This window comes from Brachionichthys hirsutus, chromosome 16, assembly GCF_040956055.1.
Source record: "Brachionichthys hirsutus isolate HB-005 chromosome 16, CSIRO-AGI_Bhir_v1, whole genome shotgun sequence".
Taxonomy (NCBI): Eukaryota; Metazoa; Chordata; class Actinopteri; order Lophiiformes; family Brachionichthyidae; genus Brachionichthys; species Brachionichthys hirsutus.
The window spans coordinates 6881573-6907913 of NC_090912.1; the positions used below are offsets into that span (position 1 = coordinate 6881573).

Genomic DNA, 26341 nt, shown 5'->3' on the forward strand with positions numbered 1-26341 from the left:
GGGAATTTTGATGAGGAGCTTTTCGGTGACGTCACTTCCTCATTCCATGTCAGACATCGGGAATATATTTGCACACTTTTATTTTTATTTTTTTGTTATTATTCTAGTTGAAACCTTGCTTCAACTATTCCCCGACGTAATTTGCCTGATTAAACGATCGGAATCTCGCTTTAGATCGTGAAAGTTTCTGCGGGCGAAGCGACCGGATGTACCGTCAGCTTCCGGTCGCTTTTTGTTTTTTTTACTCAGGGGTGGTGGCTGCTGTTTTGCTTCGTAGCGTCCAGACCAGCCCCACGAAAGCATGGGAATGCTGTGAGGGAATTTCTCGGTGAACTCGTTTTAAAGTGCTCGATAATTAACTGGAGATATTCTAGAAGCTGTTCCACGTTCACAGCGCCGACCTGATCCATCGAAGGCCTTCCGTGGGAACGCTGCGAGGGGCTTTTCACCAGCGCACAGTTCCGGACAAAGGCGAAAGAGACTTGTTAGCTAACGTTAGCTTTCCTCCCCCAAAGCTAACTTAGCCCTCTAGCCGCGGTGCAATGCAGGCCATAAAGTGTGTCGTTGTCGGCGACGGGTAAGCTAACTTCATCCGGGCTGACGCCGAGAATGCGACCGTCTCATTCTTAAATAAAACGGAGACGGGACATCACGATGGCGCGTTTAAGATGTCTGATTTTCAACTTCCCTGTTGAACTGGGCTACTAGCTTTAACTTTTACAACCTGTGAAGCGGAGTGTTACATCCTGTATTTTTTTACCAATTCGAGTTATTTGCCTTTAGTCCCGTGTTATGGATACTTGCAAGGTATGGCTTGCAAAAATAACTAGTAAGCCAGTGGTTGGTTAAGCTTTGACCTAGCACTAGTTTATCCCGGTTCTAATGTTTTCCTATTTTCAATGTGTTGTTCTGCTAACGTGGAATCAGTAATGTCTCTATTAATGAGTAATCAATGCGTTACTCAAGTCGTTTGTCATTGGTTATTTTACAATGTTGTTATGCTGGACCTGCTACAACTAAACATTGGCTAAACGCGTGTAGCTAGACGTGGGGGTTCTTGATCGGGGTGTGGTAGAGTCGTTCACGTTCCTGTGACGTACAGTTCTTCATTTTCGATTCCGAATCGCTGAAGCATTGCGGTAAATTCTTACTTCCTCTTGTGAAATGCTTCCTTGTTCGTAGAGGAACTGCGTTTCATGACTTAACAGACCATGCGTGTGCTAGCATGCGGTGAGAAAGGAGTTGGGACTTGACTGTGGATTGGTTGGTGACGCAATTACATAATCAGAAAACCACCAAATATTCAGAGGTTTATTTCAAATATATTCTGTTTATAAACGTTTACTGGTTGTAGCTTCTCGCATCTTTTTTGTGTGTTTCATAGTAATAAACATATTTATTTTTTTAACCAAATATGCGAACTGTTAAATGCATATCTTGAGAAAATAAACTAGCTTGTGGTATGAGTCACTTTTAGTTGCAATCACACATTTGACCTGGTGTGTTACAGGAATACCTCTGTTTAAAAAAAGACAAGGTCATAACAGATCGTACCCTAATCTTAAATGTGTATCTAATCCTAAAATGTAAAACCTTGCCTAATCTTCCAGAGCTGTGGGTAAGACGTGCCTGCTCATCAGCTACACCACCAATGCCTTTCCTGGAGAATACATCCCCACAGTGTGAGTATCTGGTTTATGATCAGCAGATACTCTTTGGTTTATTTTTAACGTTCATTTGCGCAACTTGTTTATTAGCATTGCGTCTTTCTCGTCCGTCCCATCGAGGTGTGATTTGATTCTTTGCGGTGCAGCAGATGTGAATAATTAATAACTCATCGGTTTATTGTAATCTTAATGGTTTTATGTATCTGTCAGATTTGACAACTACTCTGCCAATGTTATGGTGGATGGGAAGCCAGTGAATCTGGGCCTTTGGGATACGGCAGGACAAGAAGACTACGACAGACTCCGCCCACTTTCGTACCCGCAGACGGTAATAAAAACCCGGAAGACGCCATGTGACATTTCACCCATTGCATTATCATAATCTAATAAACAATCAGTTTAATACTGAGCATGAACGGGGTAGTTAAAGGGAAATAAAAGCGCTGCACCAGAATCCCGACTGTTCTTAGACCCGGTGTCTGACCGCATTATTTGGTTCTATTCTTTTCTTTCCAGGATGTGTTTCTCATCTGCTTTTCGCTTGTGAGTCCTGCCTCATTTGAAAACGTCCGTGCCAAGGTGGGTCGGTGTCCTGCCTGTCAACCCGTCTGTGTGGATCGTGAGAAGTGTGTCTTTATTTAATTACTGGTTTCTGTTGAAAATCTGAATGGGTTAAATATTTATTTATTGTTTAAAACTCGTGATTAGATAACAACGTTATAATGCAATAAATCTGCAGGATCCCAATGCAAGGATTAATTCCTGTCTGAATTGCAGCTCAGATAGCACTACATCCCATAACATCACAATACATTGTATTTGTAGAGTACTTTTCTAGATACTCAGAGAAACTTTACATATTCACAGGCAATTTCTAACAATAATTCCCTTATATTATTGCATTTTTTGTGTTGTTTTTGATCAGTGACCTTGTGAATATGAAATATTTATACTCGATGATGATGACTGCAGATGAATATGCCAGGAGAGCATTATCGCCGCAGTGTGCATTAGCTCCCAATACATTATTAATGCAGCCGTAGGCTTGAGACAGAAGGCTGTGCTAAAAGAGGGGTGGATGTTTGTTTCCCCACATTGGATAGGATTTCAAATAAATGGTGACGATGCTTTGTCTGCTGGATTTATAAATCCACAACTCGTTAACGAGTTCACTCTGGAAATGAAGACGACGGTCAGGTCTGGTCTCATATCGATGTTGAAAGAGACGATCGTGTATTACTACTCACTTCACAATGGTGCTCTTTGTACAGTGGTACCCTGAGGTGAGACACCATTGTCCCAACACTCCCATCATCCTGGTGGGTACCAAGCTGGATTTGAGAGATGACAAGGTCACCATAGAGAAGCTGAGGGAGAAGAAGCTCACTCCAATAACATACCCCCAGGGACTGGCAATGGCCAAAGAGATTGGTAACGTTTGTCAACTAATTTTGATATTTTCTTCGTCTTGTGTCCCGACTTACATTTGATATTTTCCTGTTTTTAGGAATGCATCCAGACATGGAATATGTTCTCAGATATATATTGATTTTTTTAAACTTAAAATTTAAAACATCCCTTTTTAAAATAAACTAACCACTACTTTTCAACTTGGTATGGATTTGTTTTTTGTTTCTGCGGTAATATTAAAACACAACAAATATTTCTCTTCCTTCAGGTTCTGTCAAGTACCTGGAGTGCTCGGCTCTGACTCAGCGCGGCCTCAAAACTGTGTTCGACGAGGCCATCCGGGCAGTCCTCTGCCCTCCCCCCGTCAAGAAGAAGCGTAAGGTCTGCGAGCTGCTCTAAGACTTCCACCACCGAAATGGTTACAAGGGGAACATGGCCGCTAGTGGCGAGGATTTCTTAAAGTTCACAGGAGAAATACACCAGTATACATACAAAATCGCATTTATACCAACAGTTTTCCATGGAGAAGTTTGACATAGAGGTCAAATCTAGGGAAATGTGTAGGAACAGCATCAGATCCCAGTTCTTTCCCAACATCGTATTCTGTATAGACAAGTGAAGTTAAATTCTTGAGGCCTTCTAAAATGGATTGGATATTTTGACAAATGGACCGTGGAATGTTTTCAATTTGTTCTTCCACTGGTTATCCACTTTTTTTTTTTGTTTACAGTCATTTCGAGTGGAAAAGATATTGCCAAATGAAGTGTGTTGTTCTTTAGCAGAAAATAAAAGGTTGTTCTGTTGTCTCAAAGCTTAAAATCATCCAAACGCAGCTAACCATGCTGCCGTGCGTCCCCGTTTACTCACCATTACAACAAATAACATAGTGTCTACATTCCTTTTAATTTTGTGAGAATCGGATATCATCACCGAAGAAGTTGAATTAACCGTCTGGGAAGTTCTCTTTTTTCGCACCAAGCCCGATTTCATGTTCATTCGTTCTATTGGAATAAGTGATGCCTTAGACATACAGACAAAAGAATGGGAACAAATCTACTGACACCATCAGTGCTATTACACACTTAAAATTTAAATGATCCAGTATTTTATGTCTCGTTCCAAGCAGAGCTGTCTGATTTTAATTTTCTTCTCTGCATTGTGTCGACTGTGTAGAGGTGCTGTGTAGAGGTTTATATTGGATTAGAAGTGTAATACGTGTATAGGTGGTGGGAACAGGAGCACACGCCATGCTCTGTGGGCATTTATCAGAGACCTTTTGTGCAGCACATTGTAATTTGAATAGCATCACTACTGGCTAAGCGATGTCACTAAGAAGCGCCTTCACGTCTGCCAATAACAGCTACTGTCGGTTTCGGTGTCGTACTCCTATTTTTGTCATCGTTGTGATTTGACTTTTGGTATCTTTCTTCATAGAAGTTCCACTTCACTCACTGTATTGTTAAACTAACATTCTGAACATCCTTTATTACCTCCAGTTATCGCTACCGTAATCTCCTTACAAGCCGAGCTTTTTGTAATTAACGCTGATGGCATGTGTGTGTGTGCAACGTATACTGAAAACTAATTAGAATTTCCAGTTATATTATTTGCCTATTTACACAATGTATTTGAACTACTAGATCAGGGGTTAAGTACATGTCGCTCATCTGTGTTGTATTCTGATGCCAAGCCAATGTTGTGAATGGATAAAAGCTAATGTCACTTTGTTTGAAACCGCCAATAAATTCGAGTAAAATCTTCTTCTGCGTCATTATTGAACGATGCCGTCAATCAAAAGGTGCTGATTGTGCACTTCACCAGCTGCAGTCACAACAAACCTTTGGGAAGGGGTTGCTTTGACTCAACCCTTAAACCGAAGTAATTGTAAATTACATTTACCAGTGATGAGATCACATGCTCTGGTGATGTTGGTGCGCTGATGCCGTTTTAGTGGCGTAATCCATTGACCCTGGACGCCTCCCAGGACTTGTTGGCATGAAAAATATTCTCCATTTCATTGACTGTCTGTTCCTGCTACTGTAAAGAGCAAAAGCATTACTAGAATCTGAACAATAACCTTCACCCTCCTCAAAATGGAATAAACTGATCAGGCTGTGCGAAGAAGGTTTTATTGGCAATCACCCAAACACACCCAACTTTGGTGAAGGTAATAGAGTGACGCCGATGAACTAGCACAAAGGTTTCAAAAAAAAGATTTAAGTGTAAATGTGGGGCGGAAAATCTTTTATTTACAAAATAAATTACAATCTGAAAAGATCATGACAACATAACAGGATTCATGAACCCACAAGAAGTTGTAATACACAATCTGAGATTGATTTGCACAGTCTTCCTACAAACACTCTGTCCACCTTCAGTCGCTCACGGGTCTCAACCAGATCCGTCTGATTGCTCAGGAATCCACAGATCGCAGCATTACCCCCGATGATGTAGGTACGCTGAGAAGAAAGCAAAAGTTAACTAAGACTTTCACAAATCTGACCGATAGAAGTTAAAACATCCAGTTATCACCTCTCGACCAGCTCTGCACCAACAACGTCATGGATGTGATATTTCATGTCGAACTTCACATGCGAGGTCGTTCGCCGCTCTTCTAGCTCCGTTTTAGAGACTTCGCCGTATTTGGACTTCTTCACCATCCCAAGCACGGCTTTACGACCTAGGAAAAGCGGTATGTTAGCTATAAACAAACACTTTCAATCAATATTGTGTTGTTAAACAATCTTTAGCATTAATGAGATGCTCCCACCACCTTTTTTTTAAACACTCACCTTGTAGAAAGTACTTGGTAAATTTGCCAGAGTTGGGAATGGAAAGCCACCAACTGCCTGCGTCCCTCACTGTAAGGACCCCTGATTTAACCAGCTGCCTGAATGGTGAGAAAATAAGGTGTTTTAGGAAAATAAGAATCTGAAGAAATGTTTCTGCTCTTTGGTGAAACACTGGAATTCACTGCTGCTCAATTACTCATATACAAATTGCAGTGTTTTCTTATCTGAAGCAGAGTTTTAAAACGACAAATAGACTGGAGTCTTTCATACGTGATCTCCGTGTCTGTGAAGAGGAACTCGCGAAGCATCTTGTCCTTGCTGAAGCTCAAATCTGTGCAAGACGATAGTACTTTCTCCAAAAACTTCACCGTCGCTCGCGTCACGCTGCCCTCCTCTCCTGCCAAAACTTTGGTCTTGTATTCCGACACAAAAACGAGTCCGAAAGCTTCTGCATCAAACCCAAGCTGGAACATCAGCACTTCTCCTTGTACCCGCAGTTTATTCTGTGAACGATTAGGAGGGCACTGGGTTGGAATTTAACATTTATACAGATAAAACATGTTTGCATGTCAAATAATAAGGAAGGAGCCACCCTACCAGTTCCTTGTCCACCCAAGTTTTGTCATTGTGTACGCTGTACAGTTGGTGCTTAAGAACAATGGGAGGCAAGCTGTCATTAAACAGCTTCCTGGGGAACAGTGTCATGAGGGCCTCAAGAGTGGCTTTGATATCCGCTGGTCCTTTTAGGTGGAGAAACAGACAAGTTAATTTTAGATTCTTCAATTGCATTTCAACAACGAGCTTTTAAACAGTTCCACCCACCATCGCCATCCGTCACAGATCCAAATTTCTCAATGGCGTTTCTTCTTTTCTTCACCTTGAACGTGTCTGAAATAAGAGCCCGTTTCCTGTTCATACCTGAGACAGCAAATTATAGAAATAGGTAATTACAGAGCAATATTTAATTAGGCTATTAGACATTCAGGTGTGCACCAAGCTAACACTGAGTCCCTGGCAATGTCTGATCAAAGTGGTCAAATATAGCTATATACGAGGTGCTCATCTTTTAAAAACCAGAATAATAGCTCTGAGTAAAAACAATTAAAGCTTTCGTGTTGACCGAAGACGCACAACATAACGACGAACCTACAATTTGTCGTAGTTTAGTTAACTTTTAGTCTATCTTGCTGACCAAGCTAATGCAGCTAGCTAAAACTACATGGACACAGCAATAACCCATAGCTAGCCATTCACAGTAGTTCTAAAGTTGCCTGTCGGCTTGGAATAGCAATACTATTGTTTTTCATATCCCTTTGGTTCCAGTCAACATCATTTCCGCATTTACAGCTTCAAACACCAATTTAAAAAGCACTCGAGAGGACACCACCAAGCGGTGTGGAAGACTAATTCTTTTATTTATTATTATTTTAAACAAATTAAAATACAGATTTTCAGTGAGGAAACACAATTTACAGATACTATGGGGACATCTAAACATAAGTACAAATTAAAAAAAACTTTCATTCAAATACTGTACATTACAAAACAAGATCAGTGTACAAGATGTTAGTGAGGTGGGTCCACGCCACGACAATACACACTCCAGCTCACAAGGTGGCGGTAATGCGCCTACGAGCTGTTTAACAATCGCCATGAAATACAGGAAGAAGTGCAGGAATAAGGAGAAGAAGAAGAAAATAGCAGTTCCGTCGTTATTGTTGATCAATTTCTCAGATTTTGAGATCATAGTTTTACGCTGAGATGTTGTCGTTGTATTTGTTGTTTGATAGTTGAGTTGACCAACCTGATTTTTTTTGTGTGTGTGTTCAATAAGGTAGGGCTTAATATATTTACGTTTCTTCCAGCACAAAATAGTTGTGTTTAGATTTCTTCATTATATAATGGTACATGTACATAATCGTAGTACTACTACAGCCGCTGTATACCCGCCTTGGGTGTTGTGTTGCTGGGACATATAGAGTGGAACCGAACCCGCAACCTTCTTATTTACCTCTTAATAATTCCCCAGCCAAATGAAGGTGGTTGTTGAAACTCAAGTGAGAGATTTTACTGAGTCGCAGTAAAATGGGTCAAGCAATACCTCTGATAGACAAACACACTTAAATACACGTCAGTACTAACAAGAACATAAACGTGTACACGTAAACAAGAAAGTCTCAATGGGCAGTCATTTAAAGAGATCAGAAGGGGATGCATTCAACTGTAGAAGTATTCAAAGTTATGAATCAAATATAAAATATGATCAATCATCTGTGTCTTCTATTTTGTTTTTCTTCCTCCTCGACGCTCTTCCTTAGGAGGAAGTAATGGACTACGGCAAATTCAACAGTCCTAAATCCAGCTACCATAACCACCACTCGGCACACAGGAGAAAGACAGACGCCAGTGGTAGAAATCACAGTGACAAACACTTCAGACCTTACCGCCACCATCGCTGCGAGTCTGGCTCAGCTCCCGGGCAAAACTCCCTCAGCTCCGAGCAGATGAGCACCAGGAAGGAGCGTTATGAACGAGACTTTCCTGTGTACAAGCAGCCCGTCGAAGTGGGATGTTTTTCCCTCGACTCGGGGCGTAAATTCTTCAATGACGGCAGGCAGATGAGATACTATAATGAGCCTGACAGAAATCCTAATTTTAACCTGAGGGACGGATACGCGGACCGCTTTACAAAAAGAGACGAGAGCGTGAAGGAGAAGCTGGACCACATATTACGCTGGATCTTGGCCAACAGATCCGAACTCAACTCGAAGGCAGCCGCATCCTCGTTGTGGTAAGTGAAATGTGTAATCTGTATTTTCCAACCATCACAAGAGTTTCCTACTTGGTACAGATTGTGTGATCGGCCTTGTGTTCCTCCCAGTCCTTTAGATGTTGACTTTGTGACATGGCGAGGTCATCTGACCAAGCTGCTGACCACTCCCTACGAGACACGGGAGGGCTGGTTGCTGGCGGTCACCAGGTTCAGGGGCACGAGGTACATCAGTGAGGTGGAAACAGAGGCGGCTCGCAGGGACCGGGAGGAGCGGACAGAGAGGCACAAAGAGATGATGTACTGGGGGTACAAGTTCGAGCAATACACATGCGCAGGTAGATTCAGATTTCAACTATCCATCCATAAACATGCAGTGCAGGTGTCTCTGTGCGTTGTCATGGCAACAACAGTTATAAACAATGGATGGATGAAAAGCACCTTTGCCTTTCGCTAAGTCCTACATAACTAAAATGATTATTGCTGAAGTTTAACTGAAAAGGCAAAACTTTTGACATTATATTACTTTATGGGGGGGGGGGGGGGGGTCCGCCCCTTCTTGTCAGAACTAAGCCGACATCTTTCCATCTAATTACACAGTTGACGCTCGAACTCTCATCATGTAAACAGGCTGTAATTATTGAATGTTTACATGACAAACTTCTCCAGATGGCGTCCACGGTGTGCCTGACCCAGGTGGCGTTGTTAACACCAACGAGGCCTTCTGCACCGTAGTGCAAACTCGGCTTGCAGATCACAGACTCCTGTTCTCGGGCGAGGTGGACTGCCGGGATAAGGATCCCAACGCTCCGGCTCCTCCGGCTTGCTACGTTGAGCTGAAGACCTCTGCAGAAATTTGCACCCCTAAACAGCGCAGCAACTTCCACAGGTAGACGATCAAACAGTAAAACCTCGAATAATGAATGTTTGACCGTCGTGCATTTGATTTATTTATCCGCCATTTAGATGTGACCTCATTGTTCCCTCAGGTTCAAACTGCTCAAGTGGTGGGCCCAGTCTTTTCTGCCCGGGGTCCCTCGTGTGATTGCAGGGTTTCGGGATCATGATGGAGTGGTTGTAGCCGTGGAAACGTTTCCTGTTTCTAAGATTTCTTATCTCATCAAGGTATATTATCGTTTTCAGCCATCAACTTCTAAAGCTTTATCATTAGACTGATCATTTTTCTACTGAACGTTCGTGGACACGAGTTAATAAAACTGGTAAGTTGCTATTTTTCTGTCTTTTATATTTCCCTTACACAGCAAGAACAAAACTGTTGGAAGCCCACCGTCTGCATGAACTTTTGCTGTGATTTCCTGTCTTTTGTAAAGTCTGTTGTTACGGAAGACAATCCAAGGTGAGTCCAACAAATTTATATTGAGAATGAATGTATTTTAAAATGCTTAATGTGTTTCATGAATCATATGTGTCCCGCTTCCAGTGTGGTGTACCTGTTTTCCTACGAGCCCTACAGAGATGTGTGCTACTCCGTCCACAGGGACTCCCAGCATTCCTTCCTGCCACACTGGTATGTGGAGGAAATGACCAGAATCATGGTCTCAGGCAATCAAACCTAAAAAAAAATATGGTCACCTTCAAATGCCCATTCAGGTCTCCAGTAAAGGATTAGTTCACAAACTTCATCAGAATCTGAGTTTTTACATTGTTTGTCATGTATCATTTGATCTTTTTATTCTGTATTTTACTTGTACAACATTTATAAAGTAGCTTTGATCGTCTATCTAGTTTACAGCAATTCTACATGAAATAAATATGAAAGTCAATATAGTATCAGTCTTTTATCATTCCTGGTTATAACAATCACTGTAAAAACGGGGGGGGTGGTGTAATTGTGAAGTGAAAAGTGAACATGACTTCAAGTATCAACAATGTTGTTTCATTGATTCAGTCCATTAACTGACAGTTATAACATGACATGTTTACCATCGTTGGACTCATTCTTAACGAATACAATGAAGTTTATTAGTCTTCATGCCTCTCTTATAAATTATTGGAGTTTCCGAGGATAAGTTTTCACACGCAAGTACCTAAACCGTGCATCTAATTGACAATAAAGTGAATCTGAATCATCTTTCCTGGTAGTCCGAAATGTTCTCTTTCCTTTCTTGGTAGTCTAAATCTGCAGCCTCACTGGAATATTCTTTCGTCATTTTTTGAAACTCTTTCTCATAATTATTTTTGGTCCAAACCTGCATTTATGAAGCAACACACTCCAGCTATTGAAGTACATTTCTGTCATTGGAGTATTACACATTGTAACACATTTTTTGTAAACTATTTTTGCAAATATCCAAAATCACTGGCTCGTAAAACAGAATGCATCTCGGTTTTAAAAATAATTACACAGAATGCGGAAACTCATGTTATGTTGAAAGACACACTTAACAAGTGAAGGGAGCCAAATCTTTCATGGTTTAAAAAATAACAGGCAGCACATTCCTCTACTCACCAAACCAGAGAAAGAAGAGTACGATAAACAAATACTGCAAATTACACAATATGAAAGGAATGATCAATAATGGAAATCACCTACGGCTGTGAAGTATAATCATAAAAATAGCAGACAGCGCGGGCTGGCACGTCGGTGTAAAAAATAAAGCATTAACACCCTGAGATTAGTCCATAGCAGTATTTTAAATGATATAATTTACAGGCACTTTAATGTCCATTGTATTTTTATACATGTCATTTTCCTCACGCTGCAGAATTAAGTATTTACAATTTAATCGATATTAGTTTTGACTTTATATAATAAATGTTTTTGTAGCTGGAAAATGAGCAGATTTTGCACACAATTAGAAATATGAATGGGAGGTCTGCAAACGTCTCCCTTTCACAGTCATTTTTATTAGTAATTAGAGTTAAGCCAACGAGTGTGAAGGTCGGATTGGATCAAGGCTAAGAAATGTGGAACAAACCCGTGTTTGAACAGGATCTGGAATATTTCTGGCTCGCTCTCCTACAAAGACTGCGAGTTCGCTCGCCATTACAATGAATCCAGCGGGTTTCACTTCACTGTGCAGAATCCGAGCTCCTCAGACTGTTCCCACACTCCTCTCTGTGCTGACTGACAATCCGATTGGACGGCTCGTGTCCAACAACTTGTAAAACAATGTGTTTTTTTTTATTTGCATAGCAATATTGTAATGTGGTAATTACACTTTTCTTGCTGCACATTTAATATTTAATGCATGAAGGGATCGTTAAACTTCATGTTGAGATATGCCGTCAGGCGTTGGTCGGTGAAGCGCTTTACAAAAGTGATGACATTGGTCTTTTTCCAAATAAATAAATGCGAATACAACCAAATCAAGTGCTAAGTGCTTCCTTGCAGCTTGATCGCCCGGTAGTTATGCTCTCACTGATTCAGTTTATTTTTCATGCCCATGACTCTGAAGGTAACCGCAGTGATTTTCTCGTACACGACAAACATGAGGGCAGCCGTCAGTACCGTCTGCAGCAGCTTGGCCTCCAGGCCTTTGTACAAACCGAGAACGCCATGCGTCCTGTGATAAAGGAAACGGATGCACATTAAAGTCATCGCGGTGTCATTATTGGATGTGTCCATGTTTGCAGATGCACTCACTTGATCCTGTCCATGAGCAGGGCAATAACACTTGAGAAGCTCCCGATAACGCCGCCATTGCCGTCACCTTTGTATTGGCCGAACTAGCGAGAAGAGATAAAGCTAGCGTTATCTTCCTACAGCAATGGGATCTTTAAGCAGCCATCGCAGGGCTCGACGGTTACCGGTGCCTGTAAATCCAGTAAGAGTTAACAAGAGCTGGCTTGTTCATGGCGTTATTTATGATATAATTATGATGCTCTACAAAAGGCACAAGTCCTTTTGACCCAACTGAAAAGGAATCTTCTCTTTAATCTCTCAGTGTGATATTTCTCTACGGCCCACATTTTCTCGAGATGTCAAGGCTTGTCATTTTTATTTGCTTATATTCATTACAGAAAAGCAGAAAAAGCTGATTTTCTCAGCCCGATATTTTTTGTGATGCACTCTGGTATGGAAGGTTGGACGCTATTCACCCTCAGAATGGCCTGGACTGTCTGAAGAGGATACGTTGCCGTGGTGGCGATGGCCTTGGCGATGGCTCCGATGATGAAGATCTCTGCTGAGGATATCTGTGTTGGGAGACAATGAGTTAACTTCCTCATAAGGACATTACATTCATTGACAGAATAAGAACTGACCATTTTACCGATTGATAAGTACTCGGCTGTACTTTATATTCAGGGCTAACAACAACGGATTAATGGGATCAAGTGTTGCATTCATAATTTGCCGAGTCCTCTGAGTTTCATGTCTGCCCTATTATTTCTTGCCGTAAGTTGAAATGCCGCCCGTTCATTACTACGTGACAAAGGCGGTGTTGTGTCCTTACTTTCTTCCCTCCTCTCCCTGCCTTCCTCTTCATGGCCTCGTAAAACATGAATTGCACAGCCGGGTTGAGGACAAGGATGAGGGAGGGCAGAGTCCCGTTCCAGAGAGTTCCAACGCCCTCATTGGTTATGATCTGTGAGAAAGCATCTGGGAGGGAACCGCAAAAAAAAACAGAAAGGTGTCACGACTGTGTGGACAAAAGAAAATAAGCACGTATGAGTAGTTTAAAGTATTCCACACACCAAATATGCCTCTATAATGCGTCTGCTGGAGGTCTTCGTTTCTGAACTTCACCCCCTGCAGCTTCAGCCGCGTGTTGACCACCCACATGGGCGTGGTCAGGACCACGTTCACCACACCTGCACGAACAACAGACTGTAAATTCTCCCGCATTGCTCTTAAAGGCACCTTAAGTGGGAGTAGCACGCTAGAAAATCCAGAGATGAAAGCATGCGGACAGTTAAAGATTGATTTAAAACAAAGGTGAAACAATGAGTGGATGAATGGATGAATGGATCATTTAATAAATACAATATATTTGAATGGATGATCCTTGGAAATAGTGAATAGGTTTCTTTACACCACTCCAGAGTGGAACCTGTGTACTTACTGAACTCTGGCCCCTGCTGCACATTAATCTGTGCATACTCTAATTAATCTGTTCGTTTGTCTGCACATTCTGTATATTTGGTCTACACCCATCGATAGAGACCCATATATTATGTCTAGCTTTATGGAATGTTCATAGCACAAAATCTGTGTACATAAATGTAAATCTTTTGCACATTTCTGGTTAGATGTTAAACTTCTTTTTGTTACCTTGCACATGTACATGTGAAATGACAATAAAGTTGAACCTAACCTAATGAGTTCTTTTATCATGTTCTGATTATTTTTTCTGTATGACTGTTTACCTGATACCACCCCCACGAGCAGGTCTTTGCCAGCTCTGGATCTTCCAGGACCAGACGCCACCAGTTTCTTCAGGGAGTTGAAGGTGTAGAAATAGACAAAGTTGGAGCAGCAAAGGCTGGAAATAACTGGTAACCAGCCCCTGTACAGAGAGAGACTGGGAGGAGTGGTGGAGAGTCATAAAAATAGTGAAAGTTATAATCTGGTGGAATAATCCAGAATAATCCAGAATAAAATATCAGGTGTTTTTTTGCTTTAAAAAAATAAATCACATTTGTTAAGATGAAACCAGATAAGATTTAGTGTTTAAAAAAAAAAACCAGTAATGAAAATGTTTGAGATTTATTTTGAGCATTTTATTTTTAAAGGACAAAACAAACACTATACTTACAAGCCTTCTTCTTTTGTTATCTCCGCCAGGATGACAGGAGTCGATTTAGACTTTCGCTTCTCATCAACTGGGAAAAAAAAATAATAATCAGGATCAGGAAGAAGTTATGAGAAACTCCTCTCAGAGCAGGTTACAGATCATGATGGCCAGACATGGACTCTGGCTCTGGAGACATAAATACAAAAATAAAACCTTACCCATTTGATTCCATCAGAATTAGCATCTTCCTTATGGAGGATGATTTATGTGTAATCTGACTCTAATCACGGATGCATTAATTTTCAGGGCACTATTACCAGATTTTTCATTAGGATATGTGATCGTAACCTCCTCAAAGTCTCATTGGTAGATGTATTTAGTGTTGCTACACCTTTATCTTTGGGGCACAGAACAAGAGGACAGACAGACAGACAGACAGACAGACAGGCCCGATCAGGTCAGATAACTTCTAAATGAAATGATTAGATCATCGGCTCACCCTGCAGTCTGCTCTTGGCGGTGTCCAAAGGGAAGAAGACGCTCATAGCTGTCACGCTCCCCTAAAGGACAAAAGCATTGTGATGACAGTGGCAATAAAAATAGGGGGGGGGGGTAAGTAAAGCTCTCTCTCACACACACACACACACACACACACACTTATATACTTCGTGCCATTATCTCCCTCCACTCTGTTGTTGTTTTTCTCACCATTGCACCTGCCACAGCATGAACCAGGGTCTCATAAGACAGAAGGCCGACAGGCGAGCGGGTGTCGGTGGACATGTCTGCAGAGTCTCCGGATCAGACGGTCCACACGAACGACGGGAAGTGAGCGAGTCGATCCGAGGAGAGGAGAGGAGAGGAGGCAGTAAATGATCAGGTTGGTTGATCTAGCTGCGGAGTTGCTCGGGAATTATAAAACCCCATTGTCCCAAATGCTCGAAGTCGTGTGAAGAGTAAACGGCGGTAGAAATTATCCTCCTACCCCCCATTCATTGGTTGTACCGGTTTAACAAGCGTTCTTCGTCCGCCTCCTCTCCTTCTTCTTCTTCTTCGTTTTCTTTGTTTTCGTCTTCTTCCGCCTCCTCTCCTTCTTCTTCTTCGTTTTCTTTGTTGTCGTCTTCTTCCGCCTCCTCTCCTTCTTCTTCTTTGTTTTCTTTGTTGTCGTCTTCTTCCGCCTCCTCTCCTTCTTCTTCTTCGTTTTCTTTGTTGTCGTCTTCTTCCGCCTCTCCTTCTTCTTTTACTTCTTCTTCTTCCCAAATTCAACATGGAACACTGATAAATGTTCCTAAATGTTCCTTCATAATTGCTGCGTGTAGAAAAAAAATAAAATATGGACAAATACTGAAAGGTATACCTAAATGAATTATCGATCACCAAAATAAATCACTTCTAATTACAACTATCTGGGATAACCAGTTTCAGAGAGCTGTCTACCTTTTAACTGTGAGATGGGCCGTTTGATAATTAAAATTAAAGAGCCTGGAGTACCTCATGGTATCCAAATTAAATTGAGGGATACAAAACTATTAATTACCAAAAGTTGCAACTTGTGAAACTACTGTTGAATTTCTTAGATCATTTAAGAAGTTCATTTTGAAAGTATATTGAGAGTTTATTCCTGATTTCCATTGTAAATACAAAAAAACTGTATCTAAATATTTTTAAAGTGTTTTGTAAGAATTGCTACATTTGCTTCAGTTGAAAATATGAACAGCACCTTCCGATATATGCAAAAACTCAATAAGTCTCACATACACAATTTTACCTCAATAAAACAACCAAATAAATGCTGCTTACGTGGTGTGGTATTTTTTTTTTTGTGTGTGTGTGGTTTTTTTTTAAGAGGTTTATGACAGAAGTGAACTGGACTTTGCTTTTTTTTTATGGCTATGAGCTGCTGAAATGTTGACGCCCAGTGATCACATTGTTTGCGCGGGTCTGCATTCACCCCAGTCTGCGTATCTGATAGGAGTAGAGGGGAAAGTAAAATAAATAGACATTGTTGTGGCAGATTTCTCTGTTCATATTAAGAAATGACAAGATACCACAAAGCAGCGATCGATGGATACTTGGACCTCTTGAAGCAGGCCACAAGGAAGGACCTGAATGCTCCAGATGACGATGGGATGACTCCCACTTTACTGGCTGCTTTCCATGGACATATTGATGCTCTTCAACTTATATGCAGCAGAGAGTAAGCACAAAACACTCCTCCTGGCTATGTCTTGTTAGACTTTTGAATTTCTGCTGTAGAAACGCAGTGTTTAAACACAGCAAATGTTAATATTGTCGTTAATTCATTTTATGGCTATTAAATTACTTCAATTATTGTATTGAAACCAGCATTTTGGACTTCGCCAAGATGTGTAAACAGTTATTGGTGTTCATAGTTGGTCACTTTAATATAACAAACCCAGACTTTAGAGGTGTCTCTTATGTGTTGAGCTGAAGCCATTAACAAAAGAGCCTTTTATCTAGGCCATTCCCAGAGGCCCCAACTGTACCTCTCATTCCTAACAAAAGATCAGTTATAGCACAACATTCTAACTGAAAAATGAGGCTCAGAAAAGGGACAATATTTAGTGAGGCATAAATAAAGAGATTTGGCCACAATTAAATAAGCATTTTCGCTTTAATCATTACCAGAACGAGCTGCAATTTGTTGCATGACTTTTATGGCTGTGACATTGAGGCACAGCACCAGAGGACTTTAAGTCTTAATAGTTTACCTATTATCTTCAGCCCCGTTTGTTTATATTACTTATATATTGCATGAACGAAAGCATTCAAAACTCTACTTACATAGTATTTGCACCTTAACATATTGAGAATACGTGGGAAATAAATATTTCCATTTTATTATTCTGTGCCTTGTGTCAAACATTACGGATAATTACTTTAATCAAATCTTTCTTTTGCCTCATTCAGAGGAGATCCAAATAGGAGTGACATCTGGGGAAACACGCCATTGCATCATGCTGCAGCTAATGGCCACATGCACATCCTCAGCTTCCTGGTCAACTTTGGTGCCAACATTTTTGCTCTGGACAACGAATCCCACACAGCTATGGATGTCGCGGCTTCTCGTGACCGCATGGATTGTGTGCGCTTCCTTGATGCGACTGCCACACAGCAAATCAATCGAAATGCCAAGAAGGTTGCCACTCTAAAAAAGGAGGCCAAGAAAGAAGCAGAGAAGCGTGCGAAACTCTGTGAAAAAGTTAAGAAGAAGCACCAAAGCAAGATGGATCGAATGCATCGTGGCGCAAGCAATGCCGAGGCTGATTCAGATGCCAGCATGGCATCAGCTTTCTCCGATGGGGGTACCGTGACCAGTGCCAATGAGAAATTCTCAAAAATAATTGATGTTAATAAAACCGGGTCTCTCACGGCCAGGGTTAAAGATACCTTCCAGAAGAAGCTTGGGATGAAAGACAGAAGCACACTGCAGAATCCAGGAGTGGATGATAATGTTATTTTCTTAAAACAGGACAGTGGAGTGGCTGATAAGTTTCTGGATGTCTTTAGTGAGAGGGATGAGAACTCGTTCCATAGAGAAGGTGTGGCAGACCCAGAAGATGACAATGAAAATCAAGTCACACAGTCCATCTTTAACCGTCCTGGCCTCGGAGGTCTGATTTTTATGAAGAATATGGGATCAGATTTAGAGGATGTCCCAGGTGAACATAACGAAAGTCTTGGCTACCTCATTCAGAGCAAGCTGTTTGAGGTGGACGAAGATGCTGCTGGCTTGGAAGGGAGCGCTGACGCCGATTTGCCCTGGCAGCAGGAAGATCTAGGACTGGATGACGATAAGGATGAAGAAACCTCTCCTTTAGATGTATTCCTGTCAGTCATCTCTTTGCCAGAGTATGCCCCTGCCTTTAACAGAGAGCACCTGGACCTAGAAGCGCTAATGCTTTGCTCGGATGAAGACCTGAAAGGCATTCGCATCCAGCTTGGACCAAGGAAGAAGATCTTGGAAGCTGTTGGTCGCAGGAAGAATGCACTGGATGTCCCTGGAATAATGAAGGACAGCTGCTTGTAATGAAGAGAAGAAGAAAAAGAAACAACATTTTACATAAGTCTGTATTTTGATGATTCAGCAAATTATTTCCCCAAAGAACATCACCAATTACAGGGCAGGAGTCTGAGGACCGTAAATATCACCAAAAATATCCATAACATCGATAAAAAAAATATAGATATGGCCGTTAACTGGATCACTGTGTGCACAACAATAAGATATGTTCTTTTTAAAGGTGTTGGGAATTATTTCTCTCCATAAACATCATATGTGCTGTTGTATATGATAATTACAATACAATCATTTGAAAACCTAACAATTAACTTGATAAAATATGCATAGATAAATGGTCATTGACATTATAAAAAAAACGTATCTGAGACTCTTTATATGGTGTAATGCTTTTCTATCTTACTTTGAGAATAAAATAAGAATTTATTTAGAATATCTTACTTCAAGAATACAACTATTTGAGCCTTCTCATGGTCTGAGTTTAATGCTTCTACAATCTCCTGGGGCTTGTTGAGCAAAATGACTTTCAGAATGCATGTGTCTCTGTCTCAAGAAAAAACTAAAACTTCTATCAATGTAAATCTGATTCACTGATTGAATTGAGCATTTTACATATTAATGTTGCTTGTATCTATTGCTCTTAAATAAAGTATCAATTTGTTCCTGTACCCTGATCATAATGGCTGATGACACTGAGATTTTTTGATTTTATTTTATTGCATCTGTGGTGTACATTTTTTTCATTTTATTTTATTGTTATTTTGCATCAATTGAGTAATTTAATATTGGTTCTATTTTTATTTGTATTGTTAAATGTCGATGATTTATGTACTAAGGACTTTCAACGGAAACAAGACTGCAAGGGCTTTTTTGAAATGCTCCTCTTAGACAGGATGTTTGACTTTATTTGTACTGTAATACATGCTACTGTGTGACTGTACTTGTACCCTAACATTCTATCTAATAAATATATTCATCATCATCATATGTTTTTTGTATGTTGTTGTCGCTTAAGGATTTCTATCCAATATCTTGTCTGCTGTTTTTAACTGCATGATTTTTGAATCTGTAAATGGGGTTAATATGTTTTTCCTGACCTCATTCTGGATCTGGAGCGTCATCATTGCCTCGAAGCGAAACCGGAAGTACCGAGAGGCTCTCTATCTTGACCGATGCCGTGGAGGTGGGCGGAGCCAGGCTACTCGTTTGTTGCTAAAGGCGTGGGGACTCGGGAGGGGCATCTGCGCACCGTGGTGGTCACGACGGCAGGTAAAATGCTTCACTATCACTGCCGATGGATGTTAGCGGGTTTTCTGCTGTATATATTCACATGGGATCGATAGAAAACGGGTGTTTATGCCGCCTGTGAGCTAGCTTTAAGCCTCATTGATTAGCGAGCTCAGAAATCTCAGCTCGTCGCTGAGCCTTGTTGCTCTTCACTCTAAAGTTTCAGGAGCTCCTCTTAATCCAGAGCTAATTTGGTCGACTTGCATTCAACTATTTCTTGTTATCCAAAGGGGATGGTTGTCAAAGTGTCTTTAACATTTTCTCTTGTTTCGCCTCCTGCTCCAAAGCGAGACATGGCTGAAGGGGTCGCCGGGTTGCTGCTGCCGTCCAATAGGAACGCCCCAGTCCCGATCCAGGCGGACACGAGCACCGCTTCTGCGGCTCCTTTAGTTCCTCTGCACAACAAGGACTCTCTGTTCGTAGAAGTCCGACACCCCAGCACGGTCCTGCAAGGCCTCAACAGCCTGCGGCTCAAAAACGCCTTCTGCGACGTGACCCTGTGCTGCGGGGGACAGGAGTTCCCTTGCCATCGCATCGTGCTGGCCTCCTTCAGCTCTTACTTCCAGGTAATCCTGTCGGCAGTGTCTGGAGGCTCAAGCTCCCGCTCATGAGCTATGATGTTCCTGTTATTTCTTGTCTCCAGGCGATGTTCTCCACTAACCTGATGGAGTCCAAGCAGGAGCGGGTTGCCATCAATGGAGTTGAGCCTCAGATGATTGGCATGCTGGTTGCCTACGCTTACACATCTGCGGTCTACATCGCCAATGAAAATGTGCAGGTAAAGCCTCACCCCCCCCCCCCGTGATACACTTCCCAAAGCAGCATGCCATGCTGAGAACGGATCTCCTGTGACGCAGGCTCTGCTGGCTGCAGCCAATCTGCTGGACATTATGGCTGTCAGAGATGCCTGCAGTCGTTTCATGGAGTGTCAGATGGATGAAACCAACTGTGTGGGGATCCACTGCTTCGCTGAGGCTCATTCTTGTAAATTACTGGAGAAATGCAGCATGGACTACATTCTTGAGCACTTTGAGAGTGTTCATCGGCAGGTGAGACACTGACGGGGCTAATAGTAATGGGATATGATGATATCGGTGGTTACTGGTGGTGGGCCGTGATCATAAACGCCTCCAAATAAAACATTTATTACATAACAACAAAAAACCATCAGATGAATATCTGTCTCGCAATGATAAAGAAACTGGGGTAAAAAATCCTGTTTGTTCCATTCGTTTATTTATCATTTATACATTTATCAGGGTCAGTTCTGGCCAGAGAGCCATCCTGCCACAATCAGCTCAAGTTCAGGTGGTCCTCACTTAACGGCGTAGTTCTAAAGACGCTTCCGGTTTATATCCCGCCTCTCGCCCGTGAGCAAGGCTGGGATAAATTCCAGCGACACCCGTGACCTGAAAGGTGGATAAAACGGGCACGACGAACGAAGACGTGTGCGTTCTGCTCGTCCTAACAGCGGTTTCTTGTCGCTTAACATGTACTTTAAAATTTTGAAAATGAGATATTTGCCTATTTTTTTTGTTTCATATCATATAATGTCAATTGAATATTTTGGTATACTTTTTGCCTTCAGGCATTTAAGAGGACCGTTCCCTGACGTTTGCCTGGGTAAATGCTGGATCCACACATTCTACGCAGCAGAATAATTGAACCTGACAGCGTTTATATCCGAAGGAGATTGAGAAAGATAATCCTACCAGCCTGTCGCAGCTAATGCCGTGTCATTGGCAGCTATGGGTCGCCTGATTAAACAGCAGGACGGGTTGCATTTTCAGTTACACTACACTTTTTCTTTTCTCTGTTCACCCACTAGGAGGAGTTCCTGTCGCTGTGTGTGGACAAACTGACCGAAATCCTCGCCAGTGACTTTCTCAATGTGCTTAAAGAGGAGATGGTGTTTGAGGCAGCCATGCTGTGGCTAAATAATTGCCCCTCTCGTAAACAGAGCTTTGAAAAGGTCGGACATGCTTGTGTTATAACATTTTTAATCCAAATCTGCAGAGATATTGCTTTGTTGCGCTCTAGTAGAGGATAACCACATTTCTCCCCCTCTATTTGCTCCTCGTAGGTCCTCGAACATATCCGGCTCCCTCTCATTTGCCCGTACTACCTCCATGATGTCATTGAGTCTCTAGATGCGGTGAAGGAGAACCAGGCCTGCCAGAAGCTCATCTCCCAGACCAAAGACTACCTGCTGCTGAAGGACCGTCGGGCAGAGTTCTACTGCCCGAGGGCAAGGCCTCGTAGGTCCACAGGTAAATACACTCGTGTGTGTGTGTGTGTGTGTGCGCGCGTGCTTATCACTGAGTGCTTTCTAGTTGACTCTGTTTCTCATTATGCACAAGCACACCATCAAACATACAACGGTAGTCCAGCACAAGATCTGTTATAAATTAAATGGTTAATGAAGATCCATCTAAACAATCAGCAGATTAGGTGCTGAAAAGAAGAGTATTATTAATTCTGTTCCTTTACATCTGTTTCCATGGCAACAGCAACCGTAGAAGTGATAGTGACAGTTGGCGGCGAGGACGACAAGGTTGTGCTGCGCAGCGTGGAGTGCTTCGATCCGATGTCGAATAAGTGGAAGAATTTTGCCTGTTTGCCTTTCGCTGTGAGCAAACACGGGCTGGTCGTCTCGGGTAAGGGCATGTGGGAATTCTGATTCAGACCTATTGGAGGATGTTCCCTTCTGAAATGAGCAAAAGCTTGGCCGTGCTACAGAAGGACAAGTAACGCGTTTCTTTCCATCCTCTTCCCCCCCTTTCTCTCTCGTCAGACTCCACTCTGTATTTAGCAGGAGGAGAGTTTCCCGACGGCTCGGCCAGCAGGGAGATGTGGCGCTACGACCCCTGCTGCGACTCCTGGGTTGAGATGGCACCCATGAATGAAGCTCGCTCCGAGTTAGGTGCTTCATTTTACCTTTCAGGGACTTGTGCAAGCTGGGACATCATCGATGAAGCCCAATAGAGACACGACGGCAGATGCAGATAATCTTCTATCTGCTATTTATCTAGCTTTGTTTGGTTGTATTTCATTGATACTAAGACTTTTAATTATTCAAAGTCAAAGCCTGGATCCTACAATGTAATATTTATTGCGACTCTGTTCAGCGATTTGGACGCGTCACGCTACATAAACCTGCAACTCACTTATTTTTTGTTCTCATGATATACATTTTTGTCAAGTACTCAAAGTTGAGCACATTACGAAGGGATTTTCATTAGTGACTTGGTTAATCTTCCTCTCTCCGCTCTCTTCAGGCCTCGTGATGCTGGATGGCTTCGTGTATGCAGTGGGGGGTTGGCAGGGACAGTTTCGCCTGGTCTCGGTGGAATGCTACAATCCTCATGCCAATACCTGGCAATTCATTGAACCTTTAAAAATGTCTGTCACAAGTCCGGCTGTTGCGGCCCTGGATGGACTGCTCTATGTTACAGGCAAGAAAAACGGAGCAAAATGCATATTTTTTGTTGGGTATCCTTTTAGTAAGTCCATAAATTCTTCAGGTTTGCTTCATGTTTGCTTCTCATCTTATAGGAGGTGCAGTTTTAGAGGAAGGTGACGGCACAAACCTTGCTCAGATCTATAATCCTAAAACCTGTGCGTGGACGGAGATAGCCCACATGCAGATAGCGCGCTCTGGTTCAGCTGCTTGTACACTCAAAGGAAAGCTTTACGTTATAGGTACTTCATAGCACTCGGGTCACGACACACAAATGCAGGAAACTCGTTGAATCGTTCAGGAGAATTCACGCAGACTGTTAACTTACACATTCATCCTTCCAGGTGGATGGCATGCCTCCATCGAGAACACGGATAAGGTGGAGTGTTACGATCCCAAGACCAACCAGTGGACCATGTGTGCCCCCATGAAAGAGCGACGCTACCGGCCTGGTGCTGCTGTGGTTGATGGAAAGATTTATGTCCTGGGAGGGGAAGAAGGGTGGGACAGGTGAGGACAAGGAGGAGGTGCAAAGCCCACTGTGATGCCGTAATTGGTCTCAAATCTGAATGCACATATTTTTTGATAAGTGGTGAAGGCAGATAGAGAGAGATGAGGTTTTTTCTCATGTCTGGGGTATCTGTAGACAATGAAAAAGTGTATTTTGCACAAGATGAGATCTTTAACCTGATCACGGTATCCAGATGCTGCGAAGACAGAGGAAATGCAAAATGGCCATATTTACATTCTCTTTTGTAGTGAGAAATGGCACTGTTTGAAACATCATTTAACTGCAGAACTCTTTCCAATTACCATGTGTGCAGATATCATGATACTATTGAGAGGTACTGTGATGAGACAGACACGTGGGAGATTGTTGGGGAGATGCCCACAAGTCGCAGCTGGCTCAGCTGTGTCTCTCTCCGACTGAGAAAGGACATCAAGATCAGCAGCCGCCCTGGGACGCCACATAACTGAGGAAAGATGTGGAGGAAGTTTCTGCTTTTTTTTTTTTTTCCCCCTCGCTTATTGGTAAACGGCGCACTACACTCAGATCTGGAGAGTAGCAAACCGAGAGGAGGCGCCTTTATTTGGCACATCGTTCATCGTGCTGTGACTAGACTGTTTCATAATTGGCTTGTCGGATAAGGCTCCGCTAACTTGGGTTATCACTATCTGTGTGATGTGAATATGTTTAGGGTACTGTTGATGTCTGAACACTTCACGTGCAGATTTTCTCAGCCAACATATTGTATTTTTGTATTGTTAAAGGGGCGCGACTAGCTGTGAGCCCTTTGCCTTCGCCTTTTTTTTTTTCTTCTTTTTTTTTTTACTTTAAAGTAATTATTTCATAAGATGCTTTATGGGCCAAAGAGTCATGTTGAAAGTTGAAGTTACCTGTGAAAGTATGTCTGTAGGTTAATTTCCTACCTGTAACATGTTGAGTATATTTTTGTAAAGTAGGGTCATGCATTTGTGAATTTTAAATGGAGTTGACTTCTAATAAAAATAATAATTCTTAATGGGACTGCTGGAGCTGATTGATTGACAAATAAGGTGAAACACATTTCTGTTTAAATTATTCATAAATATTACCCTGCCAACCACTACATGGAAGAAGCGACATTGATGTGAATTGTTCTTTCTGCAAAAATCACCCTGAGACCTTTCAGCAGATTCATCATTCATGAACTCTACAAAAACTTCTTAAAATGGGAACATTTTGTGTTTTGTTTATTCAGAAGGCAAAGAAAAGGAATATATATTTTTTTTATTTTAAGTACCTTAATTTTATGAGCAAAGTTCTATAACCACAAATGTAAATATAATAAGCGAAGATCTGCATTCAGACATTTTTATAATGATAGTTTGGTGTATATAAAATTAATTAGTGGTTCATTGAACAAAAAGTTTATATCTATTTAAATTAAAATAATAGAAATTAGCTATGCTTGATGCTTACATTTGTAACTCAGAATGACTACTGTAGGTTGTGCTTCTATAGCAGGATGGTGGTTAAATAGTCTTCAGGGATCTTGTTTTTTTAATGCTTTGAGATATTGATATGGACAAAGTTGGATGTTATTTAATCAGCCAATAGGGGGAACCAAGAGTGCAAATTTCTTATGATACAATGAACAGACTAAATTTAATCCCAAATAACGCTGTTATTGCTTGTCTCGGGATCATTTTAAGTAAACATTGACATTATGATAAAATGTACTTAAGGTGATATTTTATGATATCACGGAGGATTTAAAAGTCCCTCGGTGTTCCCAGCAAGACGGAGAAGAGTTTATTTGTTTTTACTATATTTCTGTTAATACCGTAATAATGCAATAATAGAACGTATCAATAATTGAACTATGGTTTAAAGGGCACACATATTGAATGGAATTTGTTTTTTTATTAATCCCATACATACACACACATACAATGAAACGGGTGGACGTCTGTCATTGCAATATTACCATTGATTGACAAAAAGATGATGAAACAATGGTCTATTATTAGATTATGACATATTCGCAATACAGCTATGCATTGGTCATAGCATCGAACTTAGTTTATATTATCTGTCATATATTATTGATATTTATTTGAGTATATTTGCGCACTGATGCTTGACATGCCATCAAACGATGCGCACTAATTCTGCGTCCTACTACTTCACAGGCTATCAACACAACGTGAGCCCTTTTATGTGTAGTATCGCGAGAAGAGACGATCAACACACCGTGAGCCCTTTTTTGTGTAGTATCGCGAGAAGAGACTATCAACACAACGAGAGCCCTTTTTTTGTGTAGTATCGCGAGAAGAAGCTATCAACACAACGTGAGCCCTTTTTTGTGTAGTATCGCGAGAAGAGAGCCCCCGTTTCAACCTGAGCCCTGTGTGTGTCTTCGCCTGGTGTCATTTGGCTGGGAGGGTCCCTGAACTGGCGGGTGGGCGCACGGCTTGAAAGCAAAACAACAGCAACGTTACCGCTCGGACCTCGTGTGGATTTAAATACACAACGTCCATAAAACGAGACTTTGCTCCTCATCTTCTCCCGAACAAGAAGATGAAGAAGAAGATGATGATGATGATGAAAAGGTGAAGCTAGACGGCTAACGGACTGCAAGTCCCAGATGCTATTCCAGCAGAGTAGGACGGGCTCGGATCAGCCAGAGAGGGAGTGATGGCTTCTCGTTTTCCTGACGGCTAACAACGT

General features: G+C 41.7%; 6 protein-coding genes across 8 annotated transcripts; 4 read left to right on the top strand and 2 right to left on the bottom strand.

Annotated features, from left to right (window-relative positions):
* The first annotated feature begins 289 nt into the window (after positions 1-289).
* Positions 290-4837, top strand: LOC137905714 (ras-related C3 botulinum toxin substrate 1). The gene is made up of 6 exons (XM_068749966.1): positions 290-577; positions 1611-1682; positions 1878-1995; positions 2184-2246; positions 2939-3098; positions 3346-4837. Exons 1-6 carry the CDS (start codon positions 543-545, stop codon positions 3474-3476), a joined length of 579 nt encoding a protein of 192 aa, XP_068606067.1. The 5' UTR covers positions 290-542; the 3' UTR covers positions 3477-4837.
* Positions 4838-5311: 474 nt separating this feature from the next.
* Positions 5312-7218, bottom strand: LOC137905713 (inactive serine/threonine-protein kinase 19-like). Of its 3 annotated transcripts, none has more exons than XM_068749963.1 (7): positions 7141-7218; positions 6692-6787; positions 6467-6609; positions 6140-6372; positions 5870-5967; positions 5610-5757; positions 5312-5536 (listed from the first exon to the last, which is right to left on the bottom strand). In XM_068749963.1, exons 2-7 carry the CDS (start codon positions 6783-6785, stop codon positions 5491-5493), a joined length of 762 nt encoding a protein of 253 aa, XP_068606064.1. In that variant the 5' UTR covers positions 6786-6787; positions 7141-7218; the 3' UTR covers positions 5312-5490. The 3 variants fall into 3 exon arrangements, with proteins under 3 accessions (XP_068606064.1, XP_068606063.1, XP_068606066.1); XM_068749962.1 differs by having other exon boundaries at positions 7016-7197; XM_068749965.1 differs by lacking the exon at positions 7141-7218 and having other exon boundaries at positions 6692-6812.
* Positions 7219-8031: 813 nt separating this feature from the next.
* dxo (decapping exoribonuclease) lies at positions 8032-11866 on the top strand. The gene is made up of 6 exons (XM_068750209.1): positions 8032-8660; positions 8751-8977; positions 9309-9528; positions 9629-9764; positions 9902-9996; positions 10081-11866. The coding sequence occupies exons 1-6, from the start codon at positions 8197-8199 to the stop codon at positions 10214-10216; spliced, it is 1278 nt and encodes a 425-aa protein (XP_068606310.1). The 5' UTR covers positions 8032-8196; the 3' UTR covers positions 10217-11866.
* A 152-nt stretch (positions 11867-12018) lies between these two features.
* On the bottom strand, positions 12019-15121 carry slc25a17l (solute carrier family 25 member 17-like). Its single transcript, XM_068750081.1, has 9 exons — positions 15047-15121; positions 14838-14898; positions 14360-14426; positions 13971-14125; positions 13299-13415; positions 13058-13203; positions 12702-12797; positions 12247-12329; positions 12019-12166 (listed from the first exon to the last, which is right to left on the bottom strand). The coding sequence occupies exons 1-9, from the start codon at positions 15119-15121 to the stop codon at positions 12019-12021; spliced, it is 948 nt and encodes a 315-aa protein (XP_068606182.1).
* Positions 15122-16374: 1253 nt separating this feature from the next.
* anks4b (ankyrin repeat and sterile alpha motif domain containing 4B) lies at positions 16375-18389 on the top strand. The gene is made up of 2 exons (XM_068750242.1): positions 16375-16535; positions 17270-18389. Exons 1-2 carry the CDS (start codon positions 16375-16377, stop codon positions 18387-18389), a joined length of 1281 nt encoding a protein of 426 aa, XP_068606343.1.
* A 1246-nt stretch (positions 18390-19635) lies between these two features.
* On the top strand, positions 19636-24650 carry si:ch211-256e16.3 (kelch-like protein 3). Its single transcript, XM_068750111.1, has 12 exons — positions 19636-19649; positions 19955-20233; positions 20311-20445; positions 20525-20716; positions 21496-21639; positions 21751-21937; positions 22178-22324; positions 22462-22590; positions 22946-23122; positions 23223-23369; positions 23472-23637; positions 23952-24650. Exons 2-12 carry the CDS (start codon positions 19961-19963, stop codon positions 24103-24105), a joined length of 1851 nt encoding a protein of 616 aa, XP_068606212.1. The 5' UTR covers positions 19636-19649; positions 19955-19960; the 3' UTR covers positions 24106-24650.
* Positions 24651-26341: the final 1691 nt, after the last annotated feature.